Source organism: Staurois parvus, unplaced genomic scaffold (genome assembly GCF_062004578.1).
Source record: "Staurois parvus isolate SC_StPar_1 unplaced genomic scaffold, SC_StPar_1.0 ptg001614l, whole genome shotgun sequence".
In the NCBI taxonomy this organism is placed as follows: domain Eukaryota; kingdom Metazoa; phylum Chordata; class Amphibia; order Anura; family Ranidae; genus Staurois; species Staurois parvus.
In genome coordinates this window covers 2,124,683-2,143,185 of record NW_028319410.1, presented here as the reverse complement: position 1 = coordinate 2,143,185, position 18,503 = coordinate 2,124,683, and the positions used below count along the sequence as shown (strand labels likewise).

General features: G+C 40.3%; 1 protein-coding gene across 3 annotated transcripts in view; it reads right to left on the bottom strand.

Moving 5' to 3' along the window:
• Window positions 1-18,503, bottom strand: part of ZNF536 (zinc finger protein 536) — a 641,179-nt gene that overhangs the window by 195,622 nt on the left and 427,054 nt on the right. For all 3 annotated transcript variants that reach the window (XM_089663032.1, XM_089663034.1, XM_089663033.1), the window contains exon 6: window positions 1,698-3,866. In XM_089663032.1, the coding sequence (XP_089519158.1) occupies window positions 1,698-3,864 (2,167 nt within the window). In that variant the 5' untranslated portion in view covers window positions 3,865-3,866. The remainder of the gene's footprint in view (window positions 1-1,697; window positions 3,867-18,503) is intronic.

Below are 18,503 nucleotides of genomic sequence, written 5' to 3'. Positions count from 1 at the left end.
TCTCTACAGGGGTCTGGCCCACCCTCTGCAGGGTCAAACCTATGGCTCTGCAATCAGCAAAGCCCACACACTCCAGTGTGGGACCCTTGCTCTCCTTGGAAGCAGTGGTCACCCTGCAGAAGGTGCGCCAGACCCCTGCAGAGAGATCTCTGCTTCCACACCTCTGTGCAGGGTGACCACTGAAGCAACGGAGGGCAAGGGTACCCCACTGGAGCTTGTTGGCAGGGGACAGGTTTTTCTCCTTAAGCTGAGGCTGCTTTCTGAAGAAAACAAACTGGTAGACTGGTCAGTCCTATAGCTCTTGAGCCAGCAAAGCCCACACTCCCTGTTGAGGTGTGGAAGCAGAGATCTCTCTGCAGGGGTCTTGCCCATCCTCTGATGAATCAGACTTATAGCTCTGCAACCAGCAAAGCCTACACTCCCTGTTGATTGCGGAGCTGTAGGTTTGACGCAGCAGGCAGTGTATCAGCCATCAGCAGAGTACACTATGTGCAGGGGCGGACTGACCATTTGGAAACTCGGGCACTGCCCGAGGGCCCAGGGTCAGTAGGGGGCCCCATGAGATGCCCCTGGTACCTTTTTCATAGGCTTTTTTCAGTTTGGGCGAGGACACAGGGGCCCCATGATCCCTTATTGCCCGGGGGCCCCATGAGCTGTCAGTCCGCCCCTGACTGTGTGCACACAGAAAGAAAGGGTATTTTCTTTTTTTTTTGCAGCATTGGACAGCCTTTTTTACTCTGTAGCTGTGGCTGCTTTAATTAAAAAAAAGGACCGGTGATCATGTGACCACTGTGATTTGCGGTCACATGATCAGGAGGCGGTCCCGCCAGTCACTGACATTGGCTGCCAAGTGACATTAAAGCCCACCCTTTTACCTCTGCACAGACGGTATGTTTTATGGGGGAAGACAGGTTAAGCCGTGCAGGATTTCAGACCACCCTAAATATTGTTGTGAACAATGCAGGTTTTGATGATTTTGAACTTATAGAGAGCAGGATTGTATCATGTAAAAAAAAATCTAAATTATATAACATTTTACATATATATATATATATATTATATTGAGGTTAACTGAAATTCTTATGAGTATAAAGTGAACCTGTGCTTTGCCCATGCAAGACAAAGCAGCAGATATATTTTAATGTCACCCATTTGCCCTATGGATGCATCCTCCTCTTTCATTTTACCAGCAGATGTACTTTAATATCTACCCAGTTCCCAAAAAGAACATATCCTCCCCATTCTCTGAATCAGCAAGGAGCAAGAAAAGGAAGCCCTTCTTAGGATGTGGTTCACTCTAGTTGGAGCTTAAACAGGGCTGACAATTTTCTTCCCATGTAACATAGTTGGGACAATAGCCAAGCACCCCCCCCCCATTGTCACAGGAGGAAGGTGAGTTAATCATATGTTCCTCCTTACCCTGAAGTACCGGGTATCTTTTTTGCTCTTGGAAGCTGAACGAAGCAACAGGGGAGGGAGGAAAAGGTGTGCTTCTGGGGGACTGAGAATTAAAGCCAACCTCTTGCTTTGACCTGCATGGGCACACCACCAGTTTCCTGATCTTTTAAAAAATAAAGAAATGTGCCCCAGGCCAACCAGAAGATAAGCCCCAGCAAGAGAACTGTACATAATTGGGGTTGACCTCTAACCTGTACTTATAAATCTATATCATTTCAGAGATATGTATTGTTTCATACCTGAAGATGAAGGGGAGGATGGATGAGGACTGTCTTCCTGTGCACTTCCAGCTTGGGACAGGGCACCACCGTTTCCACTTTCCTCCGTGATGTTTGAAGACCCTGGTGTGGTGGACCGGCTCATAGACTGAGATTCCTGGTCGCTCCCTGATCCTCGCCGCTCCTCCAGGCTCATGCGAAGTGCCTCTTCTTCTGCTTTTCTGTCTCGTTTGTGGACCCTCGAGTGCACCACAACTTGGTGGTAGGTTCTAAAGACCCTACCACAATCTGGACATTCAGTTGGTTTATCATTCAGGGCTCCATGGCCTTGAATGCTGTATTCATGCCCCTTGTTTAGGCCATGGGACAAGAAATCTCTCGTGCTTTCAAGGAGGTCAAGTTTAGATGGCACATCTCTCTGGTTACACATTTTGGAGCTGTGAACCAAATCAGTTGGCATTTTCTGCTTGGAGCCATCCGGTCCAACAATAACATACTCTCTCTTTTCTTTATCAAACAGAACCCCAGGACTGGATAAACTGTCTTCATGGTTTCGTTGTATCTGCTGTTCTTTAGACAGGAAGCTGTGCTCCATAGCCATTCCTCTTGCCATAAGTTGCCAAGCTTGGTAGCTGTTGACTGGATCCATCTCAGCTGCTTTAGCTGCAGCCTGCAACCGTTCTATGCAACTGGATTTAAGTGGAGGCACCAAATTGAGGGAGCCAAGCAAAGAATGCTTTTCGCTTTCAGACATGTTATGAGCCAAGCCGGTGATTGGTGACAGAAGTTTACCAATGACATCCTTCTCTTTCAAATCAGATTTGTTATAAATGTGGCCATGTTCACTCAAATTTGCTTTATCGGCAGGCATAAAGCCGCTTTGTAAGCAAGATATATATCTGGAGTAAAGATTGGTGTGAGTCTCCTGTGAAATGCTATTAATTGAGCCTGGAACCTCTGCTTCACTGGGGGACTTGTTCTTGACAGACAATTTGTTTAGGTGGACCTTCATGTGGTTTTTCAAAAACCAAGGCTCTTTGAAGCGCCTTCCGCATATCTGGCAGCAATGCTCAAATGAATCCTTGTGCTTCCTCATGTGGCCCTTCAAGAACCAAGCTTGGCTAAAGACCTGACCACAAACTTCGCAGCGGAATTCACTGGTTGACTGCTCTCCATTACCACTGGAACCTTGGCCTTGAACGGACTCTGCTGTGATGTGGGCCTTCTCTACATGACTAATCAACTCTTCCTCCTGAGAGGCAGCAAAATCACAAAGAGTGCACTTGTAAGGCTTGTGCAATATTCGGATATGCCTATCCAGCTCTTCCCGTTTTTTAAATTTACCTTTGCAGAATGTGCATCTGAATCCTGTGGTGGGAGCAACTGCCTCCTCTTGAACAACCGCAGGTTTCGGAGATGGCACTTTGCTGGAAATGTCAGAAGTGTTATGATTCGCTGGCACTGATACGTGACAGTTGGGTAAGGGGGATTGCTGTAAGTGCTGTTGTTGTGGTTTCACGTCCAGTCGGGGCTGAAGAAGGCTGCTTTTCATCTGTTTGTCCCGTAATATTGCTCTTTCCTCCAGCTCATGCAAAAGCCGGTTTTCTTCTCTGACTCTCCCTCGGCCTTTGCCAAGATTTCCAAGTTTGTGAGTGCGTAGGTGGATCTTCAAGTTGCCCTTCTGGGCTGCCCGGTGGTCACAATAGGGGCACTTAAAAGGCTTTTCCCCAGTGTGAGTACGCATGTGTAGTGACAATATGCTATTAAAACGGAAACGCTTGCCGCAAAGTGGACACGGGTACTTTCTGTTCTTCCGTGCATCATCCTCAATGTCACTCATCTGGGACATGATCCCAAGGTTCTGTCCATTGAGAAACTGTTGCAGGTCAACTCTTCCATTAAGACCACTATCAACTTCCCGATTGAGTTGGTTGGCCAATAAAGCCATCTGGTTGTTGATCGGTTGACCTGTCATCGACACATGACTTTTCTCTTCTAAGGGCGTCACAGGCTTGTCTTCGGATTTCTGGCGGTTCTGCAGCTCTGGGAAGGCATGACTGAGCTGGGAAGTGATCTGGTGTAGCTTCTGACTCATTGAATACTGGCCATTCAGCAAAGAGTTGTTGAGGTGAGTGTCAACGTCAGGCACAGCTGAAGAAACTCCAAGGCACAAACTAGCTTCCTCCATCCCTGCAAACAACAAAAGAGATCATTTTAATAAAGTGACTAAATGTAAAAGCAAAAAAGAAAAAGAATTATAGAAGAAACCGTCAAGAAAGGATTTTTTATCTTAGAGCTGTAGGGTTTTGCAAACCTATGAATACCAGTGAAGAGAGTTTCTCTCATGTTCAGCACAACTTTTCAGCTAAACTTTTGGTGCCGCCTAAAATGAGTTGTCCACAAAATCCACTAGACAGCAGATAACTCTGCGTTCCTGCATTCTAAACTCTTTAATGGAATTGTTGTAGGGATTTAAGGAGAGCTCATTTTAGATTTTGACAATGGAGATTCAAGGCTTGGCAGTAAGTAAGCAGGGGAGACCTCCCAACAAGAATACTTCAAGACTTCCTGCAAAATTCTCACCCAAAAATTGAATATTTCTTAACACTCTTTATAACCATTCACCCAAAATTCCCATGTTTTGTTATTGGATTTAATTGGGAAAATGTGTGAATCCTGGGTTGAAGTTTTGTGATTCTTGGGTGAAAACATTTTTAAATCTAAAGCAATTATTTAACTTTTTTCGACAGGGTATGAATGGTTAGAATGATAGTGTAACGGAACTGACCCCAGACTGCGCTTGGGTACTTCCGTTAGACTACCGCTTCCCCGTCCGAACACCGACGACAGACACCACAGCAGACCATACAAGACTAGACGACACCAATCTTGAAGTAAACCAGGAGGTAGACTAGTTTATTTGAACACAGATACAAGATATATGCACTCAAGGGGACAAGCCCCCCCTCCCTGCATAATGACACAGGGCGGGGCAATCTACATTTAGTAACAAGAGGCACACAGGTATTCAAACTTCACACCAGCAGACAGTCCCATCAGGAGGGAGAGCTGCTAGAGACACCCCCCCCCCCCCCACCAAGCCAATACAGATAAACACATACATCCCATAATATTTTGCTCCCAAGCCAAACGTGCAATAGAACAATGGGATGCAACCACATAACATCAATCAATCAACAACCCCCCAACCCAATATTAGGACAGATCACTCTGTACCCCTAACAGGCACAGGGTGACTTACACATAAGAGGGATATGGGGAGCTGAGACAGGGGTCTCCCCACCTCTCCAAAGTGAGCTGGGTTCCATGGGCCCCCCACCGAAAGTGACTTCCGTCACAGTTAGACTTACAATATTTACCCAAGATTCACAATTTTTTCTAATTGGATTCAATTGGAAAATATTTGAAACCTTGGGTGGACTCACTTATAAATAGACCCTTTAAAGTGCATCCAATGCAATTTTTCCTTTTTGGACATGGTATGCGAAGGATGGAAACTGTGTTTGGTTTTTATTGCTTTCCGTGTAACTGCTCAGGAGGTTCAGCTTTCCACATTGTCCCCTCCTGGTATCCCAAGAAGTGTTATAAGACCTGCTGGAGTCCTCCCCTGCTAGATTACAGGACCCCCCCCTTATGTTACGGAAATTAGAAGGGGGAAGTTCTGTAGTCCAGCAGAGGAAAAATGGGCAGGTCTGACAACACTGTCAAGAATTTCAGTGCAGCAGTGACATCGTTGTCAACAGGAAGCTAGGAGCTCCCCGAATTTCTGGCAGATCAACATATATTTTTCTTCACTTGAAGCATTTTTAAAGAGGCAAAAAATGTGGAAATGCATTAAACAGATGTACTGACTTTTTTTTTGCTTGGACATACATTTTTTGTTTACTTTTTGCTGGAGGGTACCATTAAAAGTAGAACTATAGGTAAAACTCTTTTTTTTTTTCATTTTGAATAGAGTAAGGGAGGAATTCCTCTCAGTTTATTTGTTGGCATCTGTGTTCCATGGGGAGATTTACCCTCACTTCCTGTCCCATAGCCAAACAGGAAGTGAGAAAATCTCTGCAAATTAAGAAAATTCTTTGGGGCCCCCCAGGTCACCAGGACTTGTTTCCCCATCAGAAAATTTCCCCAGTTTTCTTTTCTGGGGACAACCCAAAATTTGGGGTTTCTTTTACTTTCTCTTTCAATGATAATAGTAAACAAGACAAATGGAGAGGGGGAATCTTCCAAAAGGGAGCACAGCAATAAAAACTGACAGGAGTGCTAATCCCTTTCCACTCTATCCAAAACTAAAAAAAAAAAAAGCTATATTTTAAGCCCATCCAAATAATTTTTTTTTTTTTTTTTTAATAGTTGGTAAAAGTGAAAATTTTTGTTTTATTTTATTTTTTTTAAATATCTGACCTCAATAAATAGGAATTGTCACCTCGCTTCCTGTTCTAGTGTCAACAGGGTAATTTTGTCCAAAATCAAAAATATAAATTGCTATCCAGTTTTCATTTCCCTTGAATATGAACTGGGAAAGTAGCAGAGCTTAGCTATCTAGATAGACATGACCGGCAGATTCAAGAAGACCACAAATAGTGAGTGAGCGATATTTATAATAAGAGCCCCATTGCCTTCTAACGCAGGGGAAGGAAATAAATCACTCGAATTTGCCCATTAACACAGTAATGCAGGCCATAGACGGGTTGTAAATCGGCCGATTTTTCAGCCAAAAAAAAACATAGGCCGATTTTCACACCGTTAGTCGGTTAATTGGTCGCCTGTTTTTCAGGCTTTTGGCACATTTTTTTTATCGGTAAATTTGGAAACTTCGTGGTCGAATTTGACGATCGGGTGATTTTCCCGGGAATGATGGACAAATCGGTTGATTGTTTCACCGATAAAAAAACTGCGCATGAGCCGTGACCTGCAAGAAGAAGAAAAAGAAGAAGAAGAAGAAAAAGAAGAAGAAGAAGAAAAAGAAGAAGAAGAAGAAGAAAAAGAAGAAGAAAAAAAAGAAGAAGAAAAAGAAGAAGAAAAAGAAGAAGAAGAAGCAGAAAAAGAAGTAGAAGAAAAAGAAGAAGAAGAAAAAGAAGAAGAAGAAAAAGAAGAGGAAGAAGAAAAAGAAGAAGAAGAAAAAGAAGAGGAAGAAGAAAAAGAAGAAGAGGAAGAAGAAAAAGAAGCAGAAGAATAAGAAAAAGAGAAGGAGAATAAGAAAAAGAGAAGAAGAAGAAGAAGAAAAAGAGAAGAAGAAAAAGAAGAAGAAGAAAAAGAGAAGAAGAAAAAGAAGAAGAAGAAAAAGAAGAAGTAGAAAAAGAAGAAGTAGAAAAAGAAGAGGAAGAAGAATAAGAAGAAGAAAAAGAAAAAGAAGCAGAAGAATAAGAAAAAGAGAAGAAGAAGAAAAAGGAGCAGAAGAAGAAGAAGAAGAAAAAGAAGAAAAAGGAGCAGAAGAATAAGAAAAAGAGAAGAAGAAGAAAAAGAAGAAGAAGAAGGAAAAGAAGCAGAAGAAGTAGAAGAAGAAAAAGAAGCAGAAGAAGTAGAAGAAGAAAAAGGAGCAGAAGAATAAGAAAAAGAGAAGAAGAAGAAAAAGAAGAAGAAGAAGAAAAAGAAGCAGAAGAAGTAGAAGAAGAAAAAGAAGCAGAAGAATATGAAAAAGAGAAGAAGAAGAAAAGAAGAAGAAAAAAAAAAGGAAGAAGAAGAAAAAGAAGAGGAAGAAAAAGAAAAAGAATTCCAGTCCATTCCGCTATTATATTTTATACGAAAAGTCTTGCGGTTGCAACAATGTATCTATTTGTACCCGAATAAAAACACCTGTATCCAAAATGGATACAAATGGATACATTGTTGCAACCGCAAGACTTTATTCATGTAAAATATAATAGCGGAGCTCTCTGCAGGGACAGAAGTAAAAATGCTGGCCGTAGACGGGACGAAAATCAGACAATTTGTTTACCGTTGGTGGTAACGTTGGCCGATTGAACGACCGATTTTTAATTTTTTTTTTAAACGGCCGGTTTTCGACCCGTCTATGGCCTGCATTAGTGTTGATGGGAGAATCCCTCCCGCAGAGCTAGTGTGTTCTACCAGCTGGGAACCTTCCCGGCCAGCAGAGCACAATGATTACTGCTAGTGGTTATAGGTTCCGGCAGTAATTGCATGTAAAAAAATCCAACAGGCTGGTTGTGCCCAAGTCGATCGATAGATCGTCTTGGATGCAACCAGCCTGCTCACAGATGGACCGAATCCCAACCAGTCCCTGCTTGACCGGCCAAGATTCGATCCATCTATGGACACTTTACACTAGGTTAACACTCTGTGGTGGATCATTTTTCAGAGCTGCTGTCAGGCATTCAGAAGGTGATCCTGCTTCCTCTTGAATGCCTGTATTTTATTCATGTTTTGCCATTTACAATGGGACCATAAACCAAGCATTGTGCCCCATTGACTTGATTGGTCAAGTTTGATAGGTGGTGCTGCCTTTCAACTTGGAATGCTCCATTAAATTTGCCGTGAGACATCATGGTTGTGGCATATGAACAGCCCCCTCCGGCTGAATTTTAGACTTGAGACGGGTTGCCCGGTGGGGTGTAAAACCGCACCTCTGTTTTTACTGTCCCCCTGGCCGCCCGTGTGAAAGAGGCCGTATAGTGCCCTAAGATTATGCTGTGTATCCAGTACAAATGCTTACAGTGCACCACTCTGCAGTATTTGTCAAGCAAATTTATCAAAAATGATATTTTTCACGTTTTTATTGCCAGTTTCAGGTGCCTTGTTATTTCTTGCAATATCGATTTTTATAGTAGATGTACATAAAACTCAAAAAAAAAGAATGCCTTGCCCTTTGATAATATCACTAACTTCTAACAGATGTTAATTATCAGGATCAGGTGTCCATGAGGACAGGAGAGTACAGAGACATTTGCGGCTTGCTATTTAGACAATATAATAAAGTTCCATGACAAATAACATCAATTTATGGAAAAAAAAAGTTAGGATACTTAAAGTAGATTTAAACCCAAACACAAAAATCACAGCAGTCTATAAGCTCTAATGTGTTCATGGAATTTCAGATGTTGTTTGAAAAATCTGAAGCTTTCATTAAAATATTACCAGAGTGATCCTGCCATTAAAATCTCTTTTTCAGGCACTTCCTGTTAAAGGGTGACAACTGTCTCTCATTTGTGCTCTTGAGTTGTCACAGTGTTACATGCACCCCCCTGGTGGGGCAAAGACACTCATTGAACAGGCATGATCCATTCTTGTCACTATCAAGGAGTAGATCCTAAACAATGTTATGGAGAAGTGGCTGAAAGAGGCCTGAGAAGCTCAGTAGCACTAATGACGGCCATAGACGGGTCGAAAATCGGCCGATTTGTTGGGCCAAAAAAAATGGGCTGATTTTTGCACCGTTAGTGGGTAAATTGGTTGCCCGTTTTTCGGGGTTTTTGCACATTTTTTTTATCGGTCATGTTGGAAAATTTGCAGCCGATTTTGACGAACGGCTGATTTTCCCGGCAATGATGGGCAAATCGGCCGATCGTTTTACCGCTAAAAAATCTGCACATGAGCCGTGACCTGAAGAAGAAGAAAAAGAAGAGAAGGAAGAAGAAGAAAAAGAAGAAGAAAAAGAAGAAGAAGAAAGGAGAAGAAGAAGAAAAAAAGAAGAAGCAGAAAAAGAAGAAGAAGAAAGGAGAAGAAGAAGAAAAAAAGAAGAAAAAGAAGAAGAAAGGAGAAGAAGAAGAAAAAAAGAAGAAGAAGCAGAAAAAGAAGAAGAAGAAAGGAGAAGAAGAAGAAAAAAAGAAGAAAAAGAAGAAGAAAGGAGAAGAAGAAGAAAAAAAGAAGAAGAAGAAGCAGAAAAAGAAGAAGGAAGAAGAAGAAGAAAAAAAGAAGAAAAAGAAGAAGAAGAAAAAACAAGGAAGAAGTAGAAGAAGAAAAAGAAGAAGAAAAAAGAAGAGAGGAAGGAAAAGAAGAAGAAGGAAGAAGTAGAAGAAAAAAAGAAGAAGTAGAAAAAACAAGGAAGAAGTAGAAGAAGAAAAAGAAGAAGGAAGAAGAAAAAAGAAGAAAAAAAGAGGAAGAGGAAGAAAAAGAAGAAGAAGAAGGAAGGAGAAGAAGAAAAGAAGAAAAAGAAGAAGGAAGAAAAAGAAGAAGGAAGAAAAAGAAGAAGTAGAAGAAGAAAAAGAAGAGGAAGAGAAGAAGAAGAAGAAATTTTATTCTGCTACAGTGAATCGATGATAGGAGTGGAGACACCTGAATCCTTCCTACGAACTGGAAGTCCAGTCCGCTATTATAGTTTATATGAAAAGTCTTGCGGTTGCAACAATGTATCCATTTGTATCCGAATAAAAACATCTGTATCCAAATAATGTATTTGTATTGCTGTCACATTGTATGGTGTGCTCCCCTGTCTCTGCAAGGGACAGAAGTTATGGGGTAATGTTGGCCATAGACGGGTCGAAAATTGGCCGATTTTTTTAACGTTGGTGGTAACGTCGGCCGATCGAACAACCAATTTTTCGTTTTTTTTTTTTTTCAAATCGGCTGATGTTCCGTCTATGGCCTGCTTAAGATGGAAAATTAGGATAAAAAAAGGATATATATATATATATATATGTATATACACACTGTGTATGTATATATATATAAATAAAATTCTGTTGTTTGAAATAATCATCCAGTTGGGTTTACATATACTATAAGGAATCATTGCATACAAAGTAATAATGATTGCTTTCCTATATTCACATATGCAAATAATTGAGAAAATTGTCATTAGGTAAAAAAAAAAATGACTAAATTATATTTAAAGCCAAAGCTTTTTTTTTCAGTCTCAACTGGAAGGCTGTTCTGGTAACATAAATCTGGGATCTGGTGGTCAAAATTCAGATCTTCCCTCATTTTCAGTCTCAGTGACAACGATCACCAGGACAGACAAAGAAGCTGGATCTCCTTAATGGAGACAGCAATGGTACTGATGTTGAGTCCTCATGCACACGGGACGTTTTTACAGCGGCTGTTTTTGGCTTTTGATGTTTTTTCTACAGCCAGTAACCCCCCCAGCATGTTCTCCTATGTATCCATACACACATAAACTGCAATCAACGTTTTTTAGCTGGAAAAAACCCAGGACTAATAGGTTTCTAGAGGAGTTTTTTAGCTGTAAAAATGCTCTAACGATGAAAAACGCAGTAAAAGCGGTAAACCGCTGTAAATTGTGGCAAACCAGCATTTTTGGATGTTTTTTCACAAAAGAAATTTGTTTTTTTTAGTCACAAAACCCTAAAAAATTCAAATGCAAAAAAAACCGGCAAAACTCTAATACAAAAACGCTAAAAAACACTGAAAAAATCACGTTCTTAATGTGACTTTACATAGCTAACATTACCAGCGTTATTAAAACACCCCCCCCCCCCCCCGTGTGCGCGGAGCCTGATACTGAGGCCCCTCACAACAACAAAGGGACACACATACTATTTAGGTAATTCCAAGCTACAGAAAACAATCAGAGACTGCAGACATGCAACAAGAGATGGTCATAGACTGTGGACATGCAACAAGAGATGGTCATAGACTGTGGACATGCAACAAGAGATGGTCATAGACTGTGGACATGTGGACAGTGGAAAATGGTCAATGGGCAAGACTATGGGCATGCTAAAAGAGATGGTCAGAGATGGTAGACATGCAACTGGAGATGGTCAAAGGCTATCGGCATGCTACAAGAGATGGCCAGGAACTGTAGACATGTAACAGTAGATGGTTAAAGACTGTATGCATGCTGCAAATGACCGTCAGAGACTGCAGACATGCAACACGAGATGGTCAAAAACTATGAGTATGCTAGAAGAACTTGTCAGAAACTGAAGACATGAAACAGGAAATGGTGAATGAGTGTAGACATGCAACAGGAAATGGTCAAAGACTATGGGCATGCTTCCAGAGGTGGTCAGAAACTGCAGACATGAAACAGGAGATAGTCAAAGACTATGGGCATGCTTCAAGAAATGATCAGAGACTGCAGATATGCAACAGGAGATGGTCAAAGACTATGGGCATCCTTCAAGAAATGATCAGAGACTGCAGATATGCAACAGGAGATGGTCAAAGACTATGGGCATGTTTCAAAAGGTGGTCAGAGACTGCAGACATGAAACAGGAGATGGTCAAAGACTATGGGCATCCTTCAAGAAATGATCAGAGACTGCAGATATGCAACAGGAGATGGTCAAAGACTATGGGCATGCTTCAAGAGGTGGTCAGAGACTGCAGACATGAAACAGGAGATGGTCAAAGACTATGGGCATGCTTCAAGAAATGATCAGAGACTGCAGATTATGCAACAGGAGATGGTCAAAGACTATGGGCATGCTTCAAGAGGTGGTCAGAGACTGCAGACATGAAACAGGAGATGGTCAAAGACTATGGGCATGCTTCAAGAAATGATCAGAGACTGCAGATTATGCAACAGGAGATGGTCAAAGACTATGGGCATGCTTCAAGAGGTGGTCAGAGACTGCAGACATGAAACAGGAGATGGTCAAAGACTATGGGCATCCTTCAAGAAATGATCAGAGACTGCAGATATGCAACAGGAGATGGTCAAAGACTATGGGCATGCTTCAAAAAATGATCAGAGACTGCAGATATGCAACAGGAGATGGTCAAAGACTATGGACATGCTTCCAGAGGTGGTCAGAGACTGCAGACATGAAACAGGAGATAGTCAAAGACTATGGGCATGCTGCAAGAGATTACAGACTGTAGACATGCAAAAGGGGATGGTCAAAGACAACTGGCATGCTTCAAGAGATGGTCAGAGACTCCAGACATGCAACAGGGGTAGTTGCTAGATAGCTGTAGCTTATGAAACAGTCATAGGCTGGAAACGCATTACATGGGACTGCAACGGTCAACCCCTTTACAAATCAGTGCTCACTACATCCCTCCCAAACATTATTTGTGCCACATTTAATATTTTTTGTTTGCAATTTTTTTTATAATGTTTTTTCCGTGAACAAATAACACACATTTAAAATGGATAGAAAAGTACAATAGACCGTCAACTCATCACAGTGAACATTTAATATTTTTCTCAGCAATGGATCTTAGTCTATTGTAAAATATCAGATGGAAAAAAAAAGAGTGTGAGAGAAATAAACCAAACCTACTAATGAATATTTTCCCTTTACCGAGGTAAGCATCTAGGTAAATAAAATGCAGACTACCGCCTGCAAGGGGTCCCACGGGATGGACAATAAGTAGCAAAGGGCCCCAACCTTGGGTCAGTCATTAGGGCTTTAGGTGTTCTGCAACTGAACACAAAATCTGAAAGATAAAAAAAAGCCTCCATTGGGCGATTTGAAAATTAAAACTGACCTTCAAAGGCAGGACAGCCGGCCAAAAACGGTGACTTTCCTGCAGAACGGAGCGTTCCATATTGCGCAGCTAATGCACACTTCCAGCAGTTAATATACAAAATGAAATATAAAACTTTTCATGTTATTTGCAGAGCTCGGAGACAGTCTCTGGCATACAATAAAACATGATAATGTTTTGAATAAAAATAAAAGGACAAGCTTCCCAACAATAAAAAGGATTTTGCCTTAGTCAACAAAAAGTGCAGTAATATCTCATTAAGCTGATTAGTATGCAGCTTAGAAACAGTACTAGGTGCTGTAACACATGATTATAATCGTAAAAATCCTTCAGTGTTTGCAAGTAAGCATTAACGAGGTATATTAAATTTTAAGGAGACGGGCTAGCCGATCTGCAGAACCTTCAAGATTAGGATTTAACCCTCAAAATATTAATAAAACCAAAAGCGCACTTTATGGGGAGGAACGGGCACATCGGCGCGCTGAAATGCAAATTGTTATTAAAACCTCCGGTAAGTGGAACGCGGCTGGAGTCAGGGAGTGGAGACGGTCGGAGTTAACGATTGTGCGACGTAAGGGGTGGTACAGTGACCACAGCGCTCCCACAAAGAATTTTAAGACCTTCCAAGTGTTTACGGATTACAGATTTTTGGTTTAGGGACAAAAACACAAAGTTTCTTTTCATATATCTAAAAAAAAAAAAAGACACCGGGGGGGGGGGAGGATGGGGGGGGTTAGCAAGCCTGCAAATCCACAACAGAATTAAAGTGTCAAGGCATCGAACGAATGGCTTGGTTCAGTTGCCTGTGTGATTAGGTTTTGATGGAAGTGAGCATTTTGCAGCCATACTATTCACTGAACCAATGGTTGGGATCTAGTATGTGGAACTTGAGTCCCCTTAAATACATAACAAAAGGATATAGTAATGTTTACTAATTATGATTTAGTGCCAACTAAGTAACTACAAATTTCTTTCTTTCTTCCTTTCTTTTGCTTTAGTATTTACTGTATATAACAACATTTACAAATCTATCAATCTTTATCATTCGTTCTTTGTTTTATTCTTCCTTCCTTCTGTCCTTCCTTTCTTTCTCCTAGTATGTACTGTATATAACAACATTTACAAATCTATAAATTCTTTCTTTCTTTCTTTCTTTCTTTCTTTCTTTCTTTCTTTCTTTCTCTCTTTCTTTCTCTCTTTCTCTCTTTCTCTCTCCTTCCTTTCTTTCTCCTAGTATGTACTGTATATAACAAATCTATCAATCATTCTTTCTTTCTTTTATTCTTCCTTCCTTTCTTCTTTCCTTCCTTCCTGTATGTACTATATATAACAACATTCACAAATCTATCAATTTTCTTTCACTAACACTATCAGTGAATTATTCTATGGAGGTTAGCTACTAAAACTGCATCCTCCTGTATCCTCCCTCCTTTCTTTCTTTCTTTCTTTCTTTCTTTCTCTCTCTTTCTTTTTTTCTTCATCTCTTTTTTTTAATCTCCTAGTATATACTGTACATACAATTTACAAATCTATCTAATTTTCCTTCCTTCCTTTTTCTTTCTTTCTCCTAGTATGTACTGTATATAACAACATTTACAAATCTATAATTCTTTCTTTCTTTCTTTCTTTCTTTCTTTCTTTCTCTTTAGTATTTACTGTATATAAAAACATTTACAAATCTATCAATCTTTATCATTCTTTTTTTCTTTTATTCTTCCTTCCTTCTTTCTATCCTTCCTTTCTTTCTCCTAGTATGTACTGTATATAACAACATATACAAATCTATTAATCATTCTTTTTTTCTTTTATTCTTCCTTCCTTCTTTCCTTCCTTCCTTCATTCTTTCCTTCCTTTTTTCCTCCTAGTATGTACTATATATAACAACATTTACAAATCTATCAATTCTTTCTTTCTTTCTTTTTTTTCTCTTTCTTTCTTTCTTTCTTTCTTTCTTTCTTTCTTTCTTTCTTTCTTTCTTTCTCTTTCTTTCTCTCTCCCTCTCTTTCTTTTCTCTCTTTCTTTTTTCCTTCCTCTCTTTTTTTTATTCTCCTAGTATATACTGTGCATACAATTTACAAATCTATTTTTTTTTCTGTCCTTCCTTCCTTTTTCCTTCCTTCCTCATCCTTTCTTTCTTTCTTTCTTTCTTTCTTTCTTTCTCTGCAAACTATATGCACACTGGTCAAATATTGAAGCTGAGGTTTCTTGTGAGACACTGACAAACTTTAGAACCCTCATTCTAGTGTGCATGGCAATATTGTTTTGCACAATTGTAATTTTCACACCTAGGCACCCCCTGTTACATTCATATGCTTGCCTGTGTGGGAGTTATTCAACTTTTTTTGGGAGGGGGGGGTAGGGGAAGGCTTTAAGGGGTTGGGTGTGATCTTATTTTTGTTACACTTTTCTTTCATCACAATTTATTTCTTAACACATAGGAGAACAGAAATACTCTACATGATATGATTTTGTTGTGACAGGTTCTCTGTAATAAGTTATCAGGCATCTCATAAGACATCCATTGAAGAGAATGGGAGCAGAATATGCCTCATTTGCTTCTTACCTAGCCAAAGCGGCTGGGGAAAGTGACAACAGAACAGTAGATAGGGGAGACCAGCAAAAAGATGGAACGTGGTGAGGTGGAAGGGGTAGGGGAAGGGGGGACGGGTTGTATGAGGGGCAAATGTGTTGGAGGTGCACTGAACCCAAAAGTGTAGACCAGTCAGATTTACACACATTTCTGGCTGCTGTACAATATATCAGTGGCAGAAAAAGAGTTAAAAAAAGATGTAGAAGGAATGCTGACCCATAGATAAATGTGATCTGATGTAATTACTAGTCGTGAGAGGCAGTTCTCTTACAATCAGGGTAGCTCTATGGGTCCTCTAAATGATCCAATGGAAGTGTGAAGGATGAAAGTGTCATGAGTCTGTGAATGGTCCAATATAAATCAACTAATCTTAATACCAGGTCAGTAAGTATATTCAACGCATCTTGGGTGCTGACACCCCCCCCCCCCCCCCATCAGGCCTTTTGCTAGCAAAAATAGAATGAATCTTTGGAAAATACCAAAAAGGATCGTGGATTATGACAGTATGGGTGCCAGATGTGATGTCAGATGTCCACATACTTTGGGCCATAAAGTGTAGATGTGATGGTTAGATGTCCACAAACATTTAGCCATTTAACGTAGATGTGATGGTCAGATGTCCACATACTTTTGGCCATGTAGTGTAGATTTGATGGTTAGCTGTCCGAAAACCTTTAGCTATGTAGAATAGATGTGATGGTCAGATGTCCACATATTTTTGGCCATGAAGTGTACAGTAGATGTGATGGTCATGTGTCTACAAACCTCTGGCCATGAAGTGTAGATGTGATGGCCAGATGTCCACATACTTTTGGCCATGTAGTGTAGATTTGATGGTTAGATGTCCGAAAACCTTTAGCTATGTAGAATAAATGTGATGGTCAGATGTCCACATATTTTTGGCCATGAAGTGTACAGTAGATGTGATGGTCATGTGTCTACAAACCTCTGGCCATGAAGTGTAGATGTGATGGCCAGATGTCCACATACTTTTGGCCATGTAGTGTAGATATGATGGTCAGATGACCACATACAGTACTTTTGGCCATGAAGTGTAGATGTGATGGTCAGCTGTTCACAACCTTTTGGCCATGTAGCGTAGATTTGATGGTTATGTGTCCACATAAATTTTGGCCATATGGTGTGGATGTGATGGTCAGATATCCACATACTTTTGGCCACGAAGTGTAAATGTGAGGGTTAGATATCCACAAACTTTTGGCCGAGTAGTGTAGATGTAATGGTTAAGTGTCCACATAAATTTTGGCTAAATAGTGTGGATGTGAAGGTCTGATGTCCACATAATTTTGGCTATGTAGTGTAGACGTGAGGATCAGATGTCCACATATGTTTGGCCATGAAGTATTGATGTGATGGTTAGATGTCCACAAACCTTTGGCCATGTAGCGTAGATGTGATGGTTAAGTGATAGCTAAGTGTCCATATACATTTGGCCACATAGTGTAGATGTTAATGTTAGGTGTCCAGAAAATGTTGCCCATATGGTGTAGGTACAGTACTTTGCATCTTGCATAATTTGTATTGACTAAGCGTGCTTCTATTACCTAAAATCTTCATGATTACATACAGATGATATCATCCCTTCTACGAGGTCTGACCACATTACATATAGTGATCAACCATATAGAAACAAATCATCTCCGCTTTCCGTAATTCCGTAATAGGTTTTTTTTTTTTAAATCTTTAATTGGTTAAACAATTCTCTGTAATCATATTAAATTGCCCCCAGTTCTACAACAATCTCTAAATATCTGATTATTAATAGGAAATCTCCAATTATCTCAATTTTTCTCCAAAGCCCGAACGCCTACCCAGCAATTGCTTCACCCATAGAAATAAACCCAGGAAAAGGTACACTAGTGAAAAAAACAAAAGTGATTAAATGCTAATAGTGTCCGCAACCCCCGTGTGATAGATGGGCGCGATTTGTGCTCCTGTAACTGTTTAACGGAGGTTGTTATAAGAGTGATACACTCCTGTTTGGAGACACAGCGCTCAGGCGTATGGAACCCTTTCAGGGTCATTAAACAGCTGTAAACATTATTATAAAAATAAACCGCGTTTTTCACGCTCGCATTTTAGCCCAGAGCTGGCTTTGCTGAGCAAGTACATTTTTTCCCGTCGTGTACAATCAGCACTGGTGACATTTGGGTCTACAAACATATTACATCACTGATAGCACAGAGGTGAAACCGTGTCCTTTATAGGCTGGATGGTAATTATGTACACACCCAGCTGCAGGGCTGGCAATCATTTTTTTAAATATATATATATATATGTATATATATTTATTTATTTATTTATTTTTAATGATTATTTATTTATTTAAAGAAGTTTTCAGTTTTATTAAATCTTAAAAATTTAAATAATCTATGGAGAGCAAGCCACAAAGGTCCTTATTCAGGCTTTTCCTGTTACAGAGTGGCAACGCTCCCAGTTGTGCTCATATATAGATCAGATACAGCAAAGGAGGATAGTACAGGTATTACAATATTGAAAATGTTACGCTGACAAGTACACATATTTACATTATAATATGAGGCAATAAGGAGATGCAAGAAGAGAGAAAGCCTTGCCCTATCCAAGAGAGGCCAGGAGGTACAAAAAAGTACAAAAGGTAAAGAAAAGAAGCATTGAACTATCATTGACTGAGGAAACTGAGGAGACCCATTTATCTAGCATTATATATTTGTCTAAAGAGGTGTTTTATAAAGGTGGGCTTAAATGTTTCAAGGGTTGGTGAGAACTGAATGGCCATAGAAGGGAATTCCAGAGAAAAGAGCGAGCTCATGAGAAGTTCTAGATGTCAAAGTGTGAGGGAGAGCCTACAGTGGGTA